General features: G+C 37.6%; 1 protein-coding gene across 1 annotated transcript in view; it reads left to right on the forward strand.

The window, feature by feature from the left end:
- The first annotated feature begins 486 nt into the window (after positions 1–486).
- The window catches only part of LOC114645666 (putative thiamine transporter SLC35F3), an 82500-nt gene continuing 56269 nt past the window's right edge, over positions 487–26717 (forward strand). Inside the window, exon 1 of the mRNA XM_051933640.1 lies at positions 487–971. Coding sequence (XP_051789600.1) covers positions 922–971 — 50 coding nt within the window. The 5' untranslated portion in view covers positions 487–921. The remainder of the gene's footprint in view (positions 972–26717) is intronic.

Consider the following 26717-nt stretch of genomic DNA (forward strand, 5'->3'; position numbering starts at 1 on the left):
ATACTTAATTTCTAATTAGGCAGGGATGTAATGTGTGAGTCTGCTTTACAGAAATGTAGGTCTAATTCAAAAATTGATTTTAAAGGATGCTATTCTCCAGTGTCAGGCAGTTTAATTATGCGCTCACACTCTCTGGTGATTGCGGTTCCAAAGTCAGATAGATCTAATTCTGTATTTGTGTACAGATGGTGTGTATGTGCTGGGCAATATGAAAATCAATCAATCTATCTATCTATCTATCTATCTATCTATCTATCTATCTATCTATCTATCTATCTATCTATCTATCTATCTATCTATCTATCTATCTATCTATCTATCTATCTATCTATCTATCTATCTATCTATCTATCTATCTTTTTTGTATAAAAGAAGGCATACAAATAAAAGCAAAGTGCTTGTGAACACCCCCTTGCTCTTAACACACACTCATTCATACACGCAGGAAGGTGTTTAAATTGCTAATGTGTGGGATGTGCCTTTGCTTCTTTTTTCTGTTGGATCCTCGATGAACACTACTGTATATCTGTCTAGGATTCAGTTATCCTTCTGCCTCTGCACAGTTGCTACATTATGCACTTTATTCATTTCCAATTTCTTTTTTCTTTCCTCCAGTATTTTTATACTATTTTTAATTCTGTTTTTCTGCTCCTCTCCCTTTCTCTCGTGCCTCTTTTTTCTTACTCTGTTTCTTAAGATATCAGGTTTTTTTTCTTCTTCTTCTGTGTAATAATACTGCATTGATCTCCCCAAAATCCTGGACTGGCCCTCAGCTCAGGGAATGCTGCCACATTGAAAAGGAACTTCAAGAGAAGCCTCTACTCTCTGCACTTCTGTAAAATATCGAAGGTTGTTGGGATTTTTTTTTTTAGTTGTTGTTTTTGCTACTTTCTGTTTTTGGAAGGGACTACACTTCTCTGTATGGGGATTTGGGAATTCTCTACCTCTCCCAAAGGAAAACAGATAGAAAGGTAAGATACCACCCTTGCACTACATATTTTAGTTCTAAATGCCATTACAATAGGTACATTTTCATCTTTCTTTCTGTCTGATCTGCACTGAACATGTATCCTGTTTAACAGATATATTTGAGAAATGAGCGTTTATATTTTCTTATAACTTTGATTTATCAGATGAAAGAGGAATGTGGGTAAAATATGTATATGTGAATGTATTAATATGTATCACAGAGCAAAATCTCAAAATGGAACTCTAATGGACTGAAAAAGTGTTTCAATGAACATGAAAGATGATATGAAGGGTAAATAATAGCTAATAATCTTTATTTTGCAACATGGTTTTGATCTTTACAGCATTTAAGATAGAAGGATTTGTACTTTATCTTGTCAATATGATGTAATATCATATGAAGTGTATAACTAACAGGATTTTTTTACTATAAGTACAGTAATGAAGTGTATAACTAACAGGATTTTGTTTTTACTGTAAGTATAGTAATGAGTTTATCAAAAATTGCTACCCACAGGGTGTGAGTGCATGATATAATTATAACCTAACAAGTGTTTTTTCATTTGTTTCTGATCAACTGATTTTGAAGCAGACATAGAAAGACAAGACCAAACAAAGTTACTGCGTATTGTTTTAATTTCATTGAAGTATAAATTGATGAAAATTATATTGAAAATTTGTAAAGGTATTTCTGAGGTCACTTGAATTATTACTTTACTCTAATGGAAATGCAGTATGATGTCTTCATCTGTTATTATGTTATTATTTTCTTGATGGTAGCTACCAGTTTTCAATGAAATCTGACAATCCACTTTTGCCTTGCCACTTCAGTTAATGAAACTGAAGATTAGAAGCTCCAGAATACCTAACCTTGAAATAAAGCTTCAGTCTTCAGCCTGTTTGATACTTTTGTTTTCTTTCTTACTTATTTTTACCTGTTTAAATGTAAAATTTAGATATTTTGTTTTTATTATCAGAGTGTTGTTAAGGTGGTAAGACTGCATAGCATACTGGTCAGAATTAAAGAAAGTCTGTATTAACCATAATATCTGAGCTGCAAATTCACTAAATAACCTGTCAACCTTAGAATGATTAAATCTGGGTTGTCATGCACCTTAAACAAAAATCATGTATTCATTCATTCACTTTAAGCTCCATTCTTCGTTGCACAGTTGTGGAAACGTTAGAGTCCATCCCTGCAGCATTAGGTATAAGACAGGAACCCATTTGCCATACGGCACACCCTCACGAACATATTTACACTCATTTCCATCTACATCCCAGCTCATTCTGAATCCATTTAGAATCCACAAGTAAATAAAACTGCTTAATGTCGCTGGGGTGAGGATAAAGAGAATATGCATGTCAAACTCAAGTCAAGCAGGGCCCTAGGTGGAAATCCAACTGAGGTCCTGGAGTGAAAAGGCAGCAGCACTAACCCTGTGATAGCCTCAGAATAAAATAAATAAAGAGACATCTATCTCTAAATCTTCTGAATAATTAAAGTGACGTCTATCACTAAATCTTCTGAATAAATAAAGGGACGTCTATCACTAAATCTTCTGAATGCAATTCGAAGAGGAGGGGAGCTGAGGCCTATCCTGGTAGTATTGGGCACAGGGACCACCTTAGATGAGACATTAATGAAGCCAAGATTTTTACCTTGACTCGTGACTTTGTGAGGCAGCTAACCAATGTGCCACCATGCCTAAAAAAAAGTCAGTCATTCCAAATTTTATAAAAAATAACTCTTTAACAATGCACTATACTAAACATTGTTTTAAAATAATTACTCCCATAAAATTAATCCAACAGTTCAAAAGTGATTTTTAAGCTACGTTTAAGCAACTGTTTAGTGGTATTGGAAGCCTTAAATCTAGTAAAAAACAAAAACAAAATACTTAAATTGCCAAAAAAGCATTTCCCTGTAGCAGCTTTTGTGCCACTTTATATTGCATTATGGACATAATCTTATAATACAAGAATATTGCTGTTTACAGAATTTGTGATAGCATTATTAGAAATCAAGGAGTCCTAATTCCAATTCCAGATGAGCAAAAGAGCTTCTTTGAACTTAAAATCATAAAGAAAATTTTAAAAATAAAATAAAATAGAATTAACTTATCATGAAATACAGAAGACACCCTTTCACAATTAGTTTAATTCTAATAGCATTTGTTCTTTTTACCTGTAGCAGTTTTTTTTGTTTTTGTTAATAAAATTGAAGCTCTTTTCATTCCTACCCATTCTGTCCATGTCTGTATGGTCCCAAGCCCATTCTTAGCAGGGCCAGTCACTCTGATGATATACGGTATCTGCATTTTCAGTAGTTTACTACTTAGGGCCTCAACCGCTTATATGTAATCCAAATGTTGCTGCCAGAATTCTGACTCAGACTGAGTGTAATGAACCCATCACTCCTCATCTGGCTCAGCTACACAAGCTTTCTGAAGTATACAATAAACTTTGCTACTGGTTTACTGATTTAGGTCTATCACCCCACGTTACCTTACCTGCTTATCTCCTTTCAGCCTATCAGGTGCCCAAGATCCTCTAATAATGTTTCCTTCACCATTACAAGAGCTCATTCTACATAAGGAACGATGAGGAGAAATAAATGATCCTGACATCCCGTCAGGTCTATATGGTGTGCCGAACACATTTAAAATGCTCTGCAACACACATTACTCCATATAACTTCCATAACTTTACCCCCTCTAGTTTCTTGTCTGTCCTCTAGCTGAGACCTCGCCCTACAAACTTAATATCCAGAATAATAAGTAATAACCAGAATGGACTTTTAAACTTCCTCCAGGAATCACTTCAGGTTTAAACCCCATGCACCATGCTGTGGTCATCCTCCTAGTTCTTTCGCTAGTAGTCTTAGGTGTTCTGAAACCAAATTTTTTATTAAATCAGCTGTGCAGCCTGTCCATTATAATACACTCGTAGCAGGACCCTTTGCAAGGTGTAATGAGGCCCTGTGCTGCCCTCTACTGGACAGAAGCTTACAGTATTTTTACAAATAAGCTTAAGCCACTGGGGAGCATTATAGTGTTCACTGCTGTTACCTTAGAAAGTCTGGGTTCACAACCTGGCCAGATGTTCCACACATGTCTGAGTAAGTACTCTGAGATTTCTACACATTTCAATGTTTGGAGTCCCTAAAATGAATTTGTTAGGAGTAAATGTCTGCCTAGTGCCCATTTTTGGCTCCCAATGATCAAGAATTGGATTAAGTCGATTCATAAAATGGATGGATGAATGAAAAGTTAGGAAAAAAATAATAATAACGTTAGTTAAGGATTGAACATTGATTCAGATGGAATTTGTGTGGGAACTGTTTGCAGATCTGTTTTAAAATTCTATTTTGAAGGTGCTGCCTATAACTAATTAAACAGTATGTTTTTGCTATGAGTGTTAATATTCATTATGATTTGTACTCTATGGCAAAGAATGTGAAAAAAATGAAATAGCAATCGTCTTCACAAGCTGCAGACAAAAAAGCAGGTTTATTTGGTAGGGCAAAAGTGTAGTGTTAGAAAGAGTGGAATCGTATATTTGGGGACAGATTTGCAAAGCTCTTCTGATCTTTTTAAAGATGGTTTTACAAGTATTTACATGCCAGTTAGTCACATTGTAGAAAGCAGATGACTAATGAAATGTTGGCAGATGACTTTGGCATAATTAACACAAAAGCTAATTGCTGGCTGCAAGTTTTCATTCCGATTAATTCCTGCCTTTAAATTCCCTTCCATCTAAATTAAACATCCTGTTATTTTCCAATTTCTTCATTTATTGTATCAACACAAGTATTTTCTAACAAGTTCATTCACTTTATACATTAAAGTGAAAAGTATAACAGCTTTTGCTGAGAATCTGCTTTCACTGATCTCTTTCTTTAATTAGCTGGGCCTTTTCTGCTGCCATTCTGAAGTTGAAAAGGCACTACAAGCTGTGATTTATACTTTGGACATGTATTTTAATATATGAGTCTCATTTTCTTCTCTTTTGATTTTTTTTATATACAATTTGGTCCACTAATTGTAAAGTAAAAGGTTATTAGATAAGAGGCACAGCAGCACAATGGCTAAAACAGTTTGCTTGCAATTCCTGTATTTGATTCATAGCCTAGCCACTCTGTGTGTGTTGTTGTTATTTCCCCTTTGTGTAGGTTTACTTTAGGCAATTCGACTTCCATCCATAAAATGATTGGGCTAAGCTAACTGGAATCTATCAATTATCCAGGGTGAGACCTGTTGTCCTGCTCAGACTTGGTCCTTTTTTGTTTTCTTTGCTGCAAAGATCAACTTCAGCTCCCCATGACTCTCTAATTAGTGAGTTGCCTCAGAAAATCAATAAACAGTCATTTCTGAAGTTTTCTGATTTTGTTCAAGAATGTTAACTTTTCTAGGTTTAAGAACTCTGAGTGTTCGTATGATGACATTGCCTCAACCTGTTGATATTATTCTAAAATAGGGAAACATTTTCGAATTCATGCATACATTTTTACAGATGATATTTTAAAAAGCTCTAAAGAGATCTTAAAATAATAAAACACTAGCATTATGTCCTGCATGCACTAAAAAAAAAGTAATGATAAAAAAATACTGTAATTATGTAGTAAATAAACCTCTGTGTTTCAATTTTAAATTTATATGCAAGAAGTGTGTCCAACATTCCCCACTTTTTTTCTGGCAGGGCGCACCCTTTTATAGCATCATAATTACTAAATGCTTTTGGTCTGAAACATAAAATGAACTGCTGTTTAGTCTGCAAATCCTCCCATGACTGTTATACAGTAAGAAGTAACCAGCTTAAGGTTAATGAGGGAAAGCCACTAAATGGTGAAGCATCAGCATCAAATTTTAGTGCATGTGAGGACATGGAAACTTGAATAGCAGCAGAAAACCCTTGTTTTTTAAGTTTTTGCTTTTTCCTTCCTAATTATTTGCACACGTACAATTCAATGTGACAAAGCAACCAATGAGTACACAGTGTGTCCGTGACTGAATACTGAATATTGTTTGAGAAGGGCAACTTTATTTAAATAGCTTCATCCACTGGATTCTGTGTTTGAACATTTAATTCCAGTCATGTTCTAATTGTGTTAATTACAAGAATGAAGGAAAATAATGAAAAACTCAGTAAGTACAGTAAGTTACAGAGCAAAGTAATGCTGATGTCAGAATTACATTAGAAAAGCACAGATGTGTGTATTTTTACTATTGTGTTTATTACTGCTGTTTCGGTAACAGAATTAAATAATAGTGCCCACATTTCTATTTTTGTTTGATGTTAAAATAAAATTTTCTAATGATTTTTTTACAGCATTTTGTTTTGGGTTTTTGTGGAAAGCATCAGTATGTCATGCATTTTTTTCACAGATACCACCATATTGTTCATGGCATCAATAATCCATTACTTGCTTTGAGTACTGATAGTAATGTGACACATGATGTTATCACACCAATGCTATCAATGTTTAAGAGCACACAGTACAGACTCACTTACAAGTGGCTAGTGCGAGCAAATGCCTATTCAGATAGGCTCCTAACAACCACCTTACACCACCATGCTGGAAAAACTAGATCCACAAAATAAAGTGCAAAATGTTTTGTTAGAATGCACAAAAACACTGTGCAATACACCAAAACAAAAAATAAAGTGCAAGGTTCTATGTGCGATACCATAACTACCATAACCTGGATTCAAGAAATCTATTTGAAAAAACTAATAATAAATAAAATGAGGAAAACCAATGTAAAACACACTCAACTGACTCCAGAAGATATCTATAACACTATGATGACCTGCTTTGCAAACTTTTAGTTTTTGGAAGAACATAGGCGTCTGATAATGGGGCCAAGTCCCAGTTAAGCAGTGAGGAATTCAAAACAACCAAAAGTGGTACTGTATACATTTGTTTTTTTTTCAACAAATTCATAAATGTAAATATCACGTATCACATGTAAACCAAGTTGAAATCAGAATAATCGCTTTACTCTTCCCTGACTAATAATTGCAAATATTTAAATGAAAGACCTCTGTGCTCAGCCACAGCCATTTTTACATTTTTTTGGGTAATTTCATGCACCTCATTTCTCACTATGAATGACCTGTGTGCATCAAATGCCGCTTCACAACAGCGATGTCGTGTTAATAACACAGATGAAGAGACACAATGTCAAAATGAAGCAAATAGCAAGTGCAAGTGAAACACCTCAACAACAGAGGGCAAGGCTTGAGGTTTTCGCTAAAAGCATTGTCTATCAGGAGGAATTTTCTTGAGAGAAACATTCATAGGACTCATATGCCACCAATATGGTTAAGATATGGTTTCGCCAGTGTCTTCTTATGAAAGCCAGTGGGGCAGCAAGCACAGGTGGGTCCTCGTCCTCTGCCCTGGGTAATTCTTAAGAGTTAGCGGATAACTCTCCAAGTTCATGAATATAGTGAAACTGCTAACGAATCTTTGGGTTGTTTTTTGTTCCGAAGACCACACGTAGGTAGTAGATTTTATATATGTATCTATAACTATACTGAAGCCTTTGGAAATCTTTGGGTGCCAACCCAGTCACACCTGCTTAATAATAAAAGAAAAATAAAGTTAAAAAAACAGTGTCCCACAGAACACACAGAATCATGGAGTAATAAAAGGTTCATGCTTCTTTCAACACCAATCACTCCTTAAGCTCTCCGTGTTTGCTTTTTTTAGAGTGTTAAATAATGACCTCCTTGGCTCGGCGCCTCACTTATATTCTTCTGGGTCTTGGCAGGAGTGGCAGTTGCAAAGCACAGTAGGGCAGATCTAGGTGTTAACTCAAGGTGACAGGTCAACACTGGGGAGGAAACCAGAAATAGAGTTAGTGGCAGTGACCCCTCCTGCTCAGCTTACCTGAGCCCCTGAATAGTAGTGAAACAGGACAGTGACAAGGGCCCGTGAATAGATCACTCCAGTAAGCAAACAATGATTCTTAGCACAATAATAGAAGTAACAAAATCAACCAGAATGCTCAAGCAAATTATAGAAAAAACCTGATCTAAATCCGTTAAGTAGTTCTCTCGCTAGCTAAACGGATGTAAGGTACGCCCTGAAGCGTAACTACTTAACAGTTTTAGATCGGGTTTTCATCTATAATTTGCTTGAACATTCCGGCTGCTGCTGTGGGTTGGCACCCTGCCCGGGATTGATTCCTGCCTTGTGCCCTGTGTTGGCTGGGATTGGCTCCAGCAGACCCCCGTGACCCTGTGTTCGGATTCTGCGGGTTGGATAATGGATGGATGGATGGATTCCGGCTGATTTTGCATCTCTTTTCGTGCTAAGTATCATAGTTTGGTTGCAGCACCAATTAATTTGCGTGAATTCGAGAGACAGGCTGAGGACTGAGGGCTGAGGGGAGGGAGAGGTGGGACCTCAGGAGTGGAGAGCTGGGTGGGGTCATCCTCTGTCACACGCCAGCCTCCATTTGAGTTGTTCTACCTCTCACAATGTGAGATCATAGCTACATGTGTTTTAGAGGGAACTTGTTCATTGGTATAGATATCACGGCCTCGTGCTCTTCTCCCCACGTGGGAGATGCTCTCCCGTTAGAGCTGAACATGATCAGATACAGTGGCAACCTTTGACGTTGGAGTGTACCTACCTTCCTAACTTTTTACATTTTTGGCAAAGAGATCACAGCTACATTCTCACCCCTGATAACAAAACCAAAAATACTAGATACTGTATCAAGAGGCCCTCGGATATGAAAGCTGTCAATATAAATTCTTCTCAATACGAATTATTACATTTTTTTTATTGATTTTTAAAGTTTGTCCTCCCACATGGACGAAGTCACAGGGGACAGCTAGTAATTAATATTTCTTTTGCCTAAGGATACCACTTTCAACTTTTTTGCATTACATTCTAAGTAGAATGATTTATATAAAAATCACATCATATTAGTAAAGCATGAATTTAAAGTAAAGTGTGAATTTCTCCTTGGGGATTAATAAAGTATCTATCTATCTATCTATCTATCTATCTATCTATCTATCTATCTATCTATCTATCTATCTATCTATCTATCTATCTATCTATAAGACATAAAAACAAAGTAACCCAATACAACTTACCAACAATCTGAGAAATTACATGTGCATTTGTCATCCATAATTGAAAATTAAGATATGAGAAAAATGAGTAATTCAATTAACAACCTAATGCATAGTTTAGTTTTCTGCCAATTTCAAGAACTGGGATGAGTAAAAATATCAGACTGAACATTATAAAAGCAAAAGACATCAACATTTCTAATGCATGGTCCCTAAAAAGCTGTAATTATTTTTAAATTAGGAAAAAATGATTGTGAATGACAAAAGGTCAGCCATATATGAATGATAAAAATGTTTAGCTATTGAATATAACTTATAATTGCTTTAATTTACAGTATATAACTCAATAAAACAAGAAGTCATCATTTTTACTTAATATCATAGTCCTTACAGTGGATATTCCCTACAATATTGAAAGAGTATGAAACTTTAAAGATGTTACTAAAGCACAGGCTTCAAAAAGCAAGAAATAAAACAAACAGTTTTGTTGGATGTGCTGAGACTATATTTTATTGCTGGTAAGATGTCAGCCACCACTGCACAGATCGATGACACTGGGGTTAAATCCAAGAAGAGTTTTACTGTTCCTGTAAGTTTTGTATGTACTCCCCTTACCTGCATGAAGCTGTCAGTTCTCTGACTTTCCTCCCATCTGATTTTTCATGTGAGGATTAATGGGGTGGAAGTGCTGTGGTCCTCATCATAGTGTCAATGCATATCTTGTCCTGTCCAATATCAGACCCATAGGACAAATTCAGGCAAAAATTTATTACATTCTTTCCACCATGCTGCCCAATCTGATGCCAGCTTTCCCATTTCTTCTGTGCTCCAAAACTTCAGTCCGTAACATCCGCAGTTCCCTTATCCTTCCTATAACTTGCCCAATAGATATGGAAAGGAACAGGTACACCTGCCATCAAAACTTTATACTACACCTGTCTCTAAATTGCCCAATATTCTGTCAACTTGCCCAGTTTCCTGTTCTGCCAAAATCCACACCGTAATATCTGCACCCCCACCTCTGTAATCTTCCAGTAATGTACACTTCCATCTGTCTTATAACACATTCATAGCATAAGTCCAATCAAGTTCGTGTTCTGTCTGTGCTAATTGAGTGCCCAGTCCTTGGCCATTTCCAGTGTATTCCATAAATCCACATCATACAATCACTAGTCCTCCGATTTTTCTCAAGTCTTGCATCCCAGTTTATCATTTACCACACACACAGAGTCATTCCCATCTTAATTGTATCATACACTTGCTGTTAGTCTGCCCAGTCCTATGTAGGTTTGCCAGGCTTACCTCAACTGGGCTGAAATTCACATTATAAGATTCACAGACCCCCACATCTTACAACATAACTCGCTCCCCAACCTATCTTGTACTACACCCACAGGACAAGTCCAACCTAAATCTTATTCTGCATTTATGATCAGGATACGTATATTTCCTTGAACATAAATTTTGCCCTTCTTTCCTTCAGGCCTGAAAATTTCTCAATTATTTTCTGATTAAATTGAGTCATTTCACTAAACCTGCCAAAAAAACTTAGATTCATACTATTGTCTATTTCTGTGTTTCCCAAAGTTTTTTCTGTGGTGATACATTTTTTGTAACTAAAATCATCCCAATGCACACATTATATCTCACACACTTGCTCAACTACCCGAAGGGAAGGACCAAGATCAGCGTTCGCAGACACGGCACTTAGTGAGTACTTTGCTGGCATCTCCAAGGTACTTCATCCCTTTTCCCACCACTTTCTTCCTCAGTTGCAACTCGTATGCCCACTATTCACCAGCCGTGTGAGGCTTGCTGGTAAGAACTGTCATACGGGTGCGCATGGGAGGCAGCTAAAAGGACCAATAGAAGGTAATTCCACTCCAGGCCAGGGGGTGCTGGGGTGCGTCTAAATCTTTCTCTGATATCCTTACAGACCAAACACATCTGTACACATCTGCAGTTAATACTTGCCTTTTTGCAGCCTGGATTGAAGTGCATGGGTGGCTGCTCCAAACCTTTTTCATGTGTCAAGGCTATTCATTTCACACCATATACCCAGGCAGATGGACTCCAGCAGCCAAGAGACACATTCAAAGTGCTCTAACATGGCAATCGTTTAGCTGTTTTTATGCCAGCGTATCCAGGTAGACCTATCTTCCTCAGACAGGTCTTGACCACCTGCAGAGCTTGTCCCTCTCGGGTTCAGACCCAAGTGCACTATACTATTATTTCCATGGCGCATCACTGTGCCATGACACACTGATTGAAAAACACTGGTCTAGATGACTGCAGCTACTTCATGCTGCTTGCATTTTTCAGAAAGATGTCTTAGGTCTCCTACCTCTGTTGTTGTCCATAACACTTTAGTGCCGAAACAGCAGACAGGGAAGCAAAAAAGGCATTACTTACATCACTTCCAGTAAGCCAACTCCATTTGTCATAACAAGACTGGGAAAAAGTCTGTTTGTAAACTTGTCCTCGATTACTTGCCTGCTGCTAAATTCTTATGTAAGGTCGATCTAGTCCAAACTCCTTTATCTTTGTTTTTTTCTTCAAGTGAATAATTTGTGAAGGGGTGTATCATTAATAACCAAATTTTCTTTGATTTCAGAAGTTCCACTTGAAGTTGCAATCTCCCTAAAGTCACGTTCACTCATCTGTAGTTGTATTAATGGCGGGTGTGAACTGTGAACCATTGACCTGAATGTGAAATAGTGCGTCGATGATCGTCCAATCACATTAGATTAACAAACCTAAAACAATGCTATTTCCCTGCCAATAAATGTGAGAGTGTCTGGGGTGTAGAGAGCTGCTTCCTTGGAAGTATCTGAAAGCAACCAATTAAAGGGCAGCCTCTGGTCACCTGCATGTCAAAAGATCAAGGACTTACATACACTCTCATCTGGCCAGCACCCTTCACTTAGGAAATATAGGTGTGAACAAATACAAGTAGGAACCAATTTATAATTGTTGTTGGCCTATTGCTGACAACAGGGACATGCAAATAAACAAATTTAGAGTAGATATTTTAAAAATATTTGGAGGCACGGACAGTGACCCGCATTACAAACCGCCACTGTTAATGACTCAAAATTGTTTAAAGTACAGTTAGTGAGCAAGAATATACATGTGAGATTGTGCATTGGCCTCTCACTTATGCTTTAAATCCAGACTAGATTTCAGTCACTCATGACACTCAGCAGCACAACGTGTCTTCTGTTCATCCTGTCTTATATCAATGAGTGTACCATATTTTTCAAGACATGACATCTGGAAAGAAAACTCAACTAATTACATTCTGCTGTCTTCGGAAAAGAGAATGCAGTGGTCTCGTATTATTAATTAACACAATTAATTTGTGTACTTTCATGATAAAGCCTTCAGTTAGATTGAAAGTTACGGCTTGCTGCAAGTAATGTGTGGCAGAGATACAAAATGTATCCATCTCTTCTGTCGGTGCACGTCAAAAGCATAATTAAATTAGACCAGACTTTGAAGCCCACAAACTAATGTCTTACTTGACAAACACCTATCAGAAAACAGGCTGCAGGATACTATCTTTTTTAATAAAAAATGTGGATAAGCAATGAGATGGGAAAATAATGAGACTCGGTATAGACTGAAAAAGAATGTCATGGTTTCTTCAGTACCTGCTGTTCCCCACAAGCTGTCTTTGCCTTTATTATTTATGTTCTTTGCTAAGGAGTACTTTCATTCCATTAACTGTAAAACTTCCAAATCATATTGTGCTGCATAATGGGATATTGTGTGCTTTAGATTTCATCATGTTCTCTCATCAAAATAGTATGAATGCTTTTGTATGGTCACTTCTTTATGTTAACTCTAAAAGTTACTGTACAAAATATGAAATAACTTACTGGCAGTCAAACACTAATGTTAGTAGTAAAGATGAAAAGAGTATAATGGTTAATGACTGGCTTTGACTAAATATAGAAGGGGTATGCAGGGTGAATCTATTAAATCAGATATGATTATTAATCATTAATTTAGTAATAATTAAAAATTATTATTTTAATTTTAAGTTCTGCTGGTCACGGTACAGTGCTGTTCATTTTGCTAAGTCAGATAATTTTAGGCCTGCAGTGGGTTGGCACCCTGCCCGGGATTGGTTCCTGCCTTGTGCCCTGTGTTGGCCTGGATTGGCTCCAGCAGACCCCAGTGACCCTGTGTTCGGATTCAGCGGGTTGGAAAATGGATGGATGGAGATAGTTTTAGGCTATAAGCAACCGAAGTAACCAAATCCAATTAATCCACCTAGTAACCAAACCTGATTGATACAACTTTGGAAGCATATCCCAGCAGCACAGGGCACAAGACCAGGAACTGACCACAGAGGAGGTACCATTACATGACTAGACCAGATAAATGGTGAAAGGCAAAATAAAAGAAAAGAGGCAAGAGTACCAGATGCAGTATCTTAAAGGAAAACTCTGCTTGGTTAGTTAATGGAAAGACAGCAAATCATTCAGATTTTAGAGCAACAAAAATAATACAGCAAAGTGGGGAACCAAAACAGGCCATCTTGCGTCTTTTGGCCGCTCTTCCCTGAGTTATATGAATGTCACAGATTGTAGATATTTTGAGGATACTATCTATGAAATGTGGCACCACTTGTTGACACATGACAAGATACCGCAGAGCATTATAACAAGTATAATTTTGCAACTGAAACATCAGTTTTACTCTTTTGTAAAGACCCCAGCAACGCAGCCCAGGATAGCTCTTTTGTCAGAATGCAATCTTCAGAATGCGTACCTTTAAATAGTTACAGTGCATACTTTTTTTTTTTTGGAAAATGAGACTTTGTTCGAAGTCTTGAACATAAGAACCTAGTAATCATGAGATGAATCAAAGGATGTCAATGTGATTTGGTGAGAAAATCATGCTTTTGTCAGGGCTCTGTTCTGTTATAATTTAATTCTATTTCTATAAAGTATCTTCACTTAATCATTTGTAATTTTCTTTCTTGGTTTCTTTACATATTTTGCAGTGTCTTCCATTTATTCAGGTGTGCAATTAATGGAGTTGCCTCCTGAGCCCCTATTTAAAGGTTAAGCAGGTCCTGGCTAGCAGATGGAGCATTGGCTTTGTTTTCTTTGTTTGTGGACACCATTTTCTTTTTTCTCCAAAAATAAGGATTATATTTATTGGCGGGGTGAAATATATTCAAAGATTTAATGAATGAAAGAAATAGAAATGAGAGGAAAACGCATGATACAGATGGACAAAACTTGTGCTAGGCAAAGAGAGGTGGATTATGTTATGAATTAGGAAATTTAAATGTTCCAGATTTCATTTCTATACCCTTTTTTGTACATATTTGTTCATTTAATGCTTGTTATTAATTTTGAATCATTATATTTGTCTAAAAGTTCTGTATTTTTGGATGTCTCAAGTCATATTGTTATTTTCAGTGATGCTCCATTACCATTACGTACGCTATGGTTTGAGCTAGCGTGAAAATGTGTATGGCTATATGCCAAGTTTAGGTTTTATACATCGCAATTTGAGCGTGGAAACGGGAGTATGCAACATTTTTGTGCATACGCACCGTTTATACATGAGGCCCCTGGTGATTAAGATTTTGGATATTGTGGAAAACCTTTACCAATGCACTAATTAGTATCAAGATCTTTTTAAGGAGTTAAGACTTTGTGTATTTCTTTATAGGAGTTTATTAGTATTTTGCATTTCTTTTTTTTCCTTTGATGGTTCTATGGACTGCGGTGGGCTGGCGCCCTGCCTGGGGTTTGTTTCCTGCCTTGCGCCCTTTATTGGCTGGGATTGGCTCCAGCAGACCCCCGTCACCCTGTAGTTAGGATATAGCGGGTTGGATAATGGATGGATGGATGGTTCTATGGAGGTTTTGCTCAAACCTCTTGTTTTTCTTTGATGAATATTTTTACTGAGTCATTACATTTGTGTCAGGTCCTTTCTGGCAGGTTATGTTGTTCTTCTGACATTTGACATTAATAAATAGCTGCACATAACTGACAGGTCTAAATTGGCTCCATGTGTGTCTGGGTGTGTACATGATTGGGTCCTGCAATGGGCTGGTGCTCTGCCCCGTCAAAGGTAATAAATCATACCCAATGCTGCCAAGATACAGTGCCAATAAAAAGTATTCAGCCCCTTGGAAGTTTCCACATTTTATTATTGTATACAACATTGACTCACAGTAGATTTAATTTGTCTTTTTTGATGCTGATCAGAAGATTTTTTTTATGTCAGAATGAAAACAAATCTCTGCAAGGTGGTCTAAATTAATTACAAATATAAAACCATAAATAATTGAATGTGTAAGTATTTACTGAATGCACCTTTGGCAGTCATGACAGCCACGAGTCTGTGTGCACAGGTCTCTATCAGCATTGCACAACTGGACACTGCAATTTAACCAAATTCTTCCTTCAAGCTCTTTCAGGCTGCATGGGGATAGTGAAGTAACATCCATCCATCCATTATCCAACCCACTATATCCTAACACAGGGTCACGGTCCTTTCTAAATCCAGCCACACATTCTCAGTTGAATGGAGATCTGGACTCACTCCTGAATGTTAAGGTTGCTGTTTTTCAGCCATTTTTGTGAAGCTTTGGCTTTATGCTTGGGTTGTTGTCTTGCATGGAAAACAAATTTCTCAAGGCTTAGATTTCTTGGAGATGTAATCAAGTCTTCCTCCAGGATGTCCCAATATTTCCCTGCATTCATTTTACCCTCCACCCTCATAAGCCTTACAGGGCCTGCTGCAGAGAACCATTCTCTACAGCATGACGCTGCAACATCCATGTTACACGGTGGGTATGGTGTGTTTTGATAATGTGCAGTGGAACACGATGTTTAGTCTGATGGTAAAAAGTGAAATTTTGGTCTCATCAGACCTTAGGAGCTTATTGAATTGAATTGAATTCTTTTATTGTCATTGTACATAGTACAATGGGATTCAATGCAAAACTCCTCCACAAAACAATAATCTTCCCATAAAATGACACAATAAAACAATAAAAATATACAATATAAAATTAAAAGTACATATATATAGTGCAAAGTAGTCTACCTGGAGCACTTAATGGACTGATTATTGCTTTTATAGCTCTTGGGACCTCGAGGTCCATGCATAACAGGCCCTGTAGTGTTTGCCAGATGGAAGAAGTTCAAACAGACTGTGGGATGGGTGAGTGGAATCCATGCAGATGCAGGTGGCATTTCTGAGGCAGCGTGTGATATGTCCTCCAGGACTGGAAACTGCACACTGACAATCCTCAGCATTCTCGATACAACCCGCTATAGAGTTTTCCGATCAGCAGCTGTGCAGCTGAGATACCTCACACAAATACAATGGGATATAATATTCTCTGTGGTGCAGCAGTAGTAGGTCAGCAACACCTGTGAAGACAGACAAGCTTTTTTCAACATTCTTAGGAAAAACAGCCGTTGCTGTGCCTTCTTCAGCAGTGCCGTGGTGTTAGCTGTCCATGAAAGGTCCCTGGTGATATACCCCTGTATATCCCCAGGAACCTAAAAGCTTGTTACGCACTCCATCCTGTCCCCATTAATGATAACTGTAGCATGACCCTCATCACGTGATCTTCTGTAACTGATGATGAGCTCCTAGGCCTTTCCTGCGTTGAGGCATAGTTTGTTCATTTTTAGCTGACTTAAGAGTCTCCCACATATTTTCTGGGCACACTCTAACCTACATGTCACATGCATTTTATTAACAGTGTCTTTCTCTTTACCATTCAACAATAAAAATGCTAGTGGTGAATCACCCGGGTGATATTTGTTGTCTGCACAGTCTCTCTAGTTTCATTGGACTTCTCTAGCACCTTCAACACCATCCAACCTCTGCTCCTTAGGGACAAGCTGACAGAGATGGGAGTAGATTCATACCTGGTAGCATGGATCGTGGACTATTATAAAGACAGACCTCAGTATGTGCGTCATGGGAACTGCAGGTCTGACATTGTGGTCAGCAACACAGGAGCGCCGCAGGGGACTATACTTTCTCTGGTCCTGTTCAGCCTAAATACATTGGACTTCCAATACAACTCGGAGTCCTGCCACGTGCAAAAGTTCGCTGACGACACTGCTATCGTGGGCTGCATCAGGAGTGGGCAGGAGGAGGAGTATAGGAACCTAATCAAGGACTTTGTTAAATGGTGCGACTCAAACCACCTACACCTGAACACCAGCAAAACCAAAGAGCTGGTGGTGGACTTTAGGAGGCCCAGGCCCCTCATGGACCCCGTGATCATCAGAGGTGACTGTGTGCAGATGGTGCAGACCTATAAATACCTGGGAGTGCAGCTGGATGATAAATTGGACTGGACTGCCAATACTGATGCTCTGTGCAAGAAAGGACAGAGCCGACTATACTTCTTTAGAAGGCTGGCGTTATTCAACATCTGCAATAAGATGCTGCAGATGTTTTATCAGATGGTTGTGGCAAGCGCCCTCTTCTACGCGGTGGTGTGCTGGGGAGGCAGCATAAAGAAGAGGGACACCTCACACCTGGACAAACTGGTGAGAAAGGCAGGCTCTATTGTAGGCACGGAGCTGGACAGTTTGACATCTGTGGCAGAGCGACAGGCACTGAGCAGGCTCCTGTCAATAATGGAGAATCCACTGCATCCACTAAACAGTATCATCTCCAGACAGAGGAGCAGCTTCAGCGACAGACTGCTGTCACTTTCCTGCTCCACTGACAGACTGAGGAGATCGTTCCTTCCCCACACTATGCGACTCTTCAATTCCACCCCGGGGGGTAAACGTTAACATTATACAAAGTTATTGTCTGTCTGTATACCTGCATTGTTATCACTCTTTAATTTAATATTTTCTTTATCAGTATGCTGCAGCTGGAGTATGTCTGTCTATCTATCTATCTATCTATCTATCTATCTATCTATCTATCTATCTATCTATCTATCTATCTATCTATCTATCTATCTATCTATCTATCTATCTATCTATCCACTGCAGCTTGTAACTACTCAGAGTTATCATAGGTCTCTTGGTGGTCTCCCTCACTTGTCCTTTTTTTACACAATTGCTCAATTTTTGTCTGCTTTTGTCTTTCTGTGTCTTAATGATTGATTTAGTTGGACTCGAAGGGCTATTCAGTGACGCGGACATTTTCTTGTCTCCATCCCCTGACAGGTGCTCCTCCTCCACCTTTTCAATGAGCTAAACCCCCGACAAGTGATCTCCATTTACCTAATAATGTGACTTCTAAAACCGACTGGCTACAGCAGTGATGGTTTAGATGTGTAATAAAAAAGGAGGTGAATTCTTACATGATCAATTATTTTGCATTTTATACTTGTAATTAATTTAGATCAGTGACAGGGGAGCCATACCATTGAAACTGTGGGGTTAGTGTTGTTACATAAGCTGGTCAGAGGCACTTCCGTGCAGGAGCAGAAAATGTGAGATACAGATTCAAGAGGTAAAAAATGGAATAGTAAAGAATGAGTACAACCTGGACATTACTGATCTAAGCATGCCAGGAGTAGGTTAAGTCAATGTTAGATTAGACAACAAGTCCTTTACTGCTGTTGGCTACTTCTGCAGATGAAGTTGTAATGCTGCTGCCTCTGTCTACTGTTCAAACAAGGCCTTACATTCAAACACTTTATATTATTTGGTGTGATGTGCGTGAAGTTCAGGGTTATGTGTCAATCAGGCGTATGGTCATTCTTCATGGCTATGTGAAGGCATTGTAATGAAAATGTATAGTAATAAATCATAGCACTCTTCCCAAAATAACAATACAGACCATAATGGCATATCAGTGCTTCTTAAAATGTTGTAATTAATAAAATCAAGTAGTATTTAAAAGCACCGACACTCAACCATCAGCTATAAGGGTGCTGCCAAAGTGTTATCAGATCTGAGTCAGGCTGTAGGTTAATGACTATTAAGGTCTATAAAGAGAATCCTAAAAATAATGAATGAATCCATGAAGTAGAACATAACCAGAAAGGGAAACTGCAAAAGCCTGTTATCAGAGCATAAAAATGCTGTCCTTAACAGGTAAATGTGGTAAATATGCCATCTTCTCAATAATCACATTTGTTATATCTAAGCTTTCAGACCAGTCGTCATCTGAAAAGTATGATAGACAATATCTATGCATCTGTCTTAATTTTCAGCATTTAATAATATCTTTAATTTTGTCAATCAAATTCCATCTGTTTGCTTAAGCACCTCTTGCTCATTTTTTCATTATCATCAAGTTCACACCTTCAGTACCATCCAGCCATCCCTGTTAAAGGGAAAACTCAGAGTTATGCAGGTGGGTGAACCTATGGTGTCCTGTATTATGGATTATTTGCTAGGCAGACCGGAGTTTGTGAGACTCAAGGACTGTGTTTCTGATGTGGATGTGAGCAACACTGGAGCACCACAAAGAACAGTTCTGTCTCCTTTTCTCTTCACTCTGTACACCTCTGACTATTGTGAAAGATCAGCTTCGACACAGACAGACACGGACTGAAAGTGTCCAAAACACGCACGTTTATTTTTCCACAGCACACACAGTGTACAAATCACCACAATACAGCTCTGTCCTTTCTTCCTCCTTCCTTCAGCTGCCTCCACTCCTCTCTTGCAAGCTCTGTCCTCTTCCACTCGACTCCGGCTCCCTAAACGGAGTGGCCCCTTTAATCCTGCCCCGGATGTGCTCCAGGTCCTCCGTGATGGTCTTCCAGCAGCACTTCCTAGTGTGGTGGAAGTACTGCCCTTGCACCTGGAAGCATTCATTGTTCCTGTTCCGGCAGCACTTCCTGGTGGAGTGGAAGTGCTGTTGTCTTTGGCTCAAGAAACCATCCAGGTGCCCCCTAGTGGCGGCCACAGAACCCCACAGGGCTGAGCTTCCCAGCTTTTATCCGTGACCCTGATGGAATCCAGGTGGGCTGCCCTCTTGCATCCAGGGGAATATATTGCTCCTCTCCTGGTCCTTCCCAGTTCCAGGCATCCCTGTGGGGCAAGGTCCTTGGTCTTCTGCCACACTATATATACAATGTATAACACCAGGTCATGTCATGCAGAAATTCTCTGTTGATTCTACACTTATGAGTTGTATTGATAAAGGGGATGAGACAGAGTATAGGAGTCAGGTAGAGAAGTTTGTTTATTGATGCAAAGAGAATTGTCTGCATTATTACTGGCTATAGAGGTGGTCCAATCTTAGAAGTACTTGAGGGCCAACATTAATGACAGGTTGGACTGGTCATAGCTAAGGAAAGAATTAAAACAAAACAAAGTGCCATTATGAACAATGCTGCATATTCTCTCTCTGACACACTAACACTGAGGATGAATCATTCAGCAGAAGTGTGTTAACAAACACTACTGAGGCTCCTTTATGCCAACGGCATAATGCCTCACTGGTACTGTGATAGCTAAGTTAGAAGTTGTCTTTCTTTTTAATCTTCTTGATTTATAGTCATTCTGGTATGTGTTCAGACTAAAGTGTGTGTGTATATCTATTTATTTACTTACTTACTAACTTACCTACCTATATATGTATTTATTTATTTAAATAGTTTCTGTAAAATGAAAATCTGCCCTGGGGACAAATAAAGATCTATCTATTTATTTTATCAGAGGAGTGACTTCAGGACAGTCTATAGAGTCCAATTAGTTCTAATATTTTGCAAACTGTTAAATATTTCCTGAGGTCAAACTTTCAAGCACAATATCACCATTCACTATATAAGTTTGCTTTATGAGGAAGAATCAGGATCTAATAAAAAAAACATTTGGATTTGCTATATTTAGTGTCTGGAATAATAAATGTCATAACTTTTCTTGATATTTTTTGAATTTCATTAGCAAATGTTCAGACTAGTGTAATGCAATTTTTGAAATGATTACTGTTGTTATTTTAGATGTGTTCAGTTTGTATATTGTCATTTTACTGTCTGTTACTAATCACAAAAATTGACAGTGCAAAGCATGTAGTCAACATGCAGCTACCTTAAATGATTATCCCTACCACTGTTGCACAGTATTTGATTCATTGAAGTCATTTGTCTCAACTATTAAATCTGTTTATGTTGATTGCATGTTGTAAATATAAAATTTCCTTAACACATTTGTTTAGGAAGTCTATAAAAAATTCTTAACTCTCCTAATCTTCAATCAACACTCACACTTGAAAATGTTTTGATCACTAATGAGAACAATATTGAAAGCATTATCATATTTTATCAGTTAATATCAGTGCTTTATGATAGACAACTATAGATAATGCAAGGAAAGAGACCCATCTTTCAATATTTCAGTTGATTTGTTGGGAAAAACACGTATTTCATTTGAAAAGTGAGCAGTGGACATATCTCTCCAGATTAAAATAATTGAAAATATTTCAGGAATTGGACTCTAATTGTGAATGATTACATGTATCTCAGGCCTCGCTAGGGCATATGTTTTGGGAAAGTTTTAAATTAAAATCTTTTCTGGGCAAAGATATTTTCTTATTTATAAGACATTATTAGGTTAATGATCAACTCAAATATTCTTATTCAGTGTTTGCAGATATTGTAGATGGACTTAGACTGCATACTCATTGTGATTTCCTTTGCTACATTATTAGTGTATCATCTTGGTCACCTAGGATAATCTTCATGAAAAAATAATATCTTATCATACCTAAAACTAGAAAAAAATCAAATGTTCTTTGTGTGGAACTATGCATAGGATCTTTGGAATTTGGCAAGACTCTGCTGGGCTCCTGCCAACATTATTGCTAAATTCCTGTTGTTTTAATCAGTATGAGGATATATAACACAATGGGTGTTTTCTTTTGTTTTTTATTGCTAATTATCTGTCAATTTTGAGTAAGGGTGGGTTTTTAGAGTTTTAAGATTAGAAATCTTAAGTCTGTTAGAGAAATATAGGATTGATTATTTTTCTGATTAGACCCTTTAATTTCCTTGTAATTTACACAAATGGCATGTTTCATTGTCATATTGTAGTATTTGTTTTGTGCATAATACATGGAAAATAAATAAATAAATAGAAAGTTTTTTTGAATTAAGTTATCATTTATATAAAATGCTGCAACATATTTTGCACATCTATGTGGTTCATGATGCAACATTTGAACACCTTAAGTAATCAAAATGTTATCTCTCCACACTTCAAACAAATTTAAAATTTGTTATTCAAAAAAAAGAAAAAATAATAAGAACATAAACAAGACAGCAGGAGGCATAGTTGTGCACAGGTTGGTGCTCTTGTCCAGTTTTGAAAAATTGAATTAAGTGTGATCAAGAAATGAAAATGTGAATTAACTTTAGATGTTTTTCAGTGCAATGGCACTGTGGTAGCACTGCTGTCTCGCTAAGGAGACATGGGTTTGCTTCCTGGGTCCTCCCTGTGTGGAGTTTGCATGTTCTCCCCGTGTCTGCATGGGTTTCCTCCTGGTTCTCCGGTTTCCTCCCATAGTCCAAAGACATGCAGGTTAGGTGCATTGGCGGTCCTAAATTGTCCCTAGTGTGTGCTTGGTGTGTGTGTCCTGCCATGCGCTGGTGCCCTGCCCAGGATTTGTTCTTGCCTTCCGCCCTGTGTTGGCTGGGATTGGCTCCGGCAGACCCCTGTGACCCTGTGTTAGGATATAGCGGGTTGGAAAATGACTGACTGTTTTTCAGTGCTTAAGAAAAATGAAGTCAGAGCAGGAAAATGATAAACCAGTCCTTAGCCTTTTGTATTTCTGTCTTTTTTTTTGTTTGTTTTTTGAAGTATATTTTAATTTATTGAATTTTTTTTAAATGAAATAACACTCCATACACATAACTCAAGTTTTACAAATAAGAAAAAAAAAAGAAAAAGGTTCGAAACAAATCAACCTCCACCCCTGAGAAAGAGAGCTAGGCCAGCAGTGTAAAACTTTATGCTAGTAAAGACAAATGTATTTCTGTCTTAAATCTGGTGGTGACTGCAGCTATGAATGATTTGCCCAGCTGGCACAGCTACTCACTGCTCCATAACCCGCACATCAGACTGATTAATTCTCTTACTCAATTATTAAACCCAGATGTCATACTGCCATAGTCCCTACCAGAACTCTGATTTCTGGTCAATAGTGCTGAGCTATTTGCCTCGTCATAGTTGCTTGCAATAAGCCTTTTTCAAAATTATTTTCAGGAAAAGATATTTGCATAGTGATCAGTTTCTCCATTGGCAGATTCACTGTCTGCCCCTCCTGGACCACTTCATGTTGGCTTTGGAGCACTACTGTGTTCTTTGTTAATCTTCCTTGAGATGTCATCTTTTTCTGAGTTGTACCTTTTTACTTTAGTCTTCTGACAACTAATTACAATATTCAGCTCCACCCTGCACCCTTTTGAAAGGATAAAAATGTCTTTTTTTAGATCATCTAGGCCGAGGGACCCTAAAGCATTTAAGGAAGGTACAGTGGGGCACTTGGGGTTTGCTGTGCTCCACAGGAGTATCCTGTTAATATGACACATTCATGGACTGCAGAATGCACAAAAGTGGCCAGGCGTACTTTTGGCCTTGGAACCCCTGCAGATTTTGTTTTTTTTTCTCCAGCATCTCACCCCTGTAGTTATTTTTACTTATTTTTTATTGTTTCTGTCCTCCTTGCCCATTTGACCTTACCATAGGATGCATCTTAGAGATTTACAAATGAAATAAGAACTTTATTATTTCTAATTTCTGTATATCTCTGATAAGTAAATGTATATTAATGTATTCATAGCCAACATTTTTGATATGTCATTTATTCATTATTCTTTCTATTTCTAATTTGTTTATCTTTTCTTGTTAGTTTTTCCTTGGTCATCTTGTTTTAGTGTCATGGTACAATGGAGTTTTCCTAATTCAAGTTTAATATAAGGCAGTGCCTCAGTGAAGAGTTCTGCTTTCATTTAATATTATTCTCAAAGGACTGAAAATGTGTTCATTTTCTTAGTCAGTATTTCACAGGTTAATTTTTGTATATTTCTTAGTGGTGCTAAAGTATGGATTTTTTTTTTATTATTTGCAGTGATTTGGAGGAACACACGGCTTTGCTTGCATTATGTAACAATTCATTTTCACTGCACTGTGCATCTCAAATTGTCTTCTCACCAAAAATGAGATAAAATAAGAACAAGGAGTAAAGGTTTAAATAAGCTCTAGTGCTATTTGGCACTGAGAAATAATTACGAAACACAACAAAAATAAACTGATAAAACAAAACAACAACTTTACCAGCTATACTGAAAATAACATCTAATTCAGTGGCAGTCTCAGCCTAAATTTGACATCAATTGATAAAACATACCATCAGAAAAGGCAGAAATGCCATTCCTTACCATCCTGTTGTGTTCTATATTTATAATCTCTGCTATTTCAAAAAGAAATTTGTAATTGGAACTTTTTCAGTACTAAGCACAGTTTTGCTCTTAATAAATATGCAGATTCCACTGCCACATACATTTTTATCAGATTGACGGCTACATTGCAAGTTTTAAACCAATTAACTTTGCACTTCAGTAGCTGAGCCAGCATATGTGCAGGTAACACAGCCAGCTGCTGCACTTTTTATTATAAAGCCGCAACTGTCATCCACTAAATAGGCAGATGTGTTCAGATTCAGATTGTCATTCTTTGCTATCTTTCTCACAGTAAGAATTGATATGCATGAGCTCCTTTTCATCATTGTTTGTTATTTATTTTATTTTGAAAATGACAAGAAATGTGTAACTGGTTTCAGTTGAACTGTTCTTGATCCACTATATATTGTAAATTAGATGCAGCACTTTTTAAGCTCTGGTCCTTTTCTCTGCTAGTCTGGCTTCAGTCTGTCCTCTGTTCTTGTGATTCACTTGCTCTGAGCCACAAGGTAGCACCGTCCTTAAAACTCACTGTAGTAAAAAGGAAACAGTCAACCCCAGGGTCATAATTTGGGGTTCCAAAGTAGTCTAGTGTCTCTTCCTGAGAAAGTGGGATGTGTGTAAAACTGTTATTGAGATTTACCTAAGGGTGTTGAATTGTATAAAGAAGGAACACATGCACGCACACACACATTGAGCTTTATATACCAGATATATCTTCCCATGAACAAAAACAGGGGTTTTGGACTGGAAAAAATAATATATTTACACTTTAGGGGATGTCTAAATGATTGCTGACAATGTCAAATCAATTAGTCAATCAATCTTTAATTTGACACCCTTCAAAAAGTACATCATCACAAGAAATTCTATAAAGCAACAGAGACATCAATTCAAAATGGAAAGTTAAAATACTGTAGAAGATGATTCAAGATCAATGTGGCTGATCATACACCCTAACAATTAATATATAGATATCCACTAAGGTCTGGGTAGTTATCTCAGGTCATGGATGGCCCCAATTGATGGATCTCTTTCATTCCACTTAATTCTTGTATTAAATTAGATTCTTATGTAAGTTAAACATACTTCTGTTTGCTAGTTTCTGCTGCCTTTGTGTCCACCGTGAAATTCTGAACATGATCTGGAGGAAGATCCCATTATAACAGGATAGGAGCTGGGATGTATGAAGTCCTGATGGAGGGTAAGCTAGTAATGACAACTTATGGGGTCATACCAATACAATTAGACTGCCGCTCAGAGAGTGATTTGGAAAGATTTTATTTTTTCTATTAGACATTCAAAATAAGTATTCTTGGACATGTAAGTTCCCATCTTAAACAGGGGAATGTGATGATATAACATGGCATTTGATATCTGTGTCTAATGACCAACACCAGGAACAGCAACTGTAAACAATATGGCTACAGTCATGAGATAACTGCACAAAATAAGACAAAAGAATACAAAAACAAAATGGTGCTGAGGCAAGAGCCCAAATTAAATGTAAAAATTTAATTAAAAAAATTTTACCCGACAAGTAAACAGTTTTGAATTATAACAGTGGGAAGTTATAACAGAAGGGAAGTGAAGATGATGAGTAATTTGTTAGGAGTCTCCAAGTTCAGTAGGTAGCAGTGTGAAGGCCCTTAATATTATATGTGGTGTCCCATTGGCCATTAAAAGAGATGTTAATGGAGAACTGACGTCATGATTACAAGAATAATGAAGGTACCGGTTGTAGTTATAGTTGAATGGCCTAAAGGGTTCCACAGGTCATTCCTGACTCCAGAAGTACCCTCTAGGTACTCCCCAAAATTGCTTGCTTATTTCAATAGTACCTGAAAACTGAAAGTTGTTGGTAAGACTTCAGCTGAAGAGAGGGCAGAAACTGTGGAGAGAAAGTTATAGTAAGCACAAGAGAAGGATACACTTGGGATGTCAGCCAGGAGACACCTGATTCACCTACTGTATGCTGGGAAGACTCCAGGAGACATTAGAATTTCTGGGATTCATCTTATTCAGAAAGGCCCAGAGAAGCAACACAATGTGCTACTTTGTTAGTTTATATTTTGTGTTCTCCTCTTTTTGTATATCCTTGTCCTCTACCCAATTTTTTGTATAATAAATGTTTATTTTTGTATAAATTGGCTTCCTTGGTGTTATTTTGGGATTGTTGAGTGCTCCCTAGTTATCATAATGGTTACTGTAATTCACTTTCTGAATTTAATTTGCCCATACTTTATTGTAGTGTACACTACAGTGAGCTAAAGTA

Source organism: Erpetoichthys calabaricus, chromosome 1, assembly GCF_900747795.2.
Source record: "Erpetoichthys calabaricus chromosome 1, fErpCal1.3, whole genome shotgun sequence".
NCBI classification, from domain to species: Eukaryota; Metazoa; Chordata; class Cladistia; order Polypteriformes; family Polypteridae; genus Erpetoichthys; species Erpetoichthys calabaricus.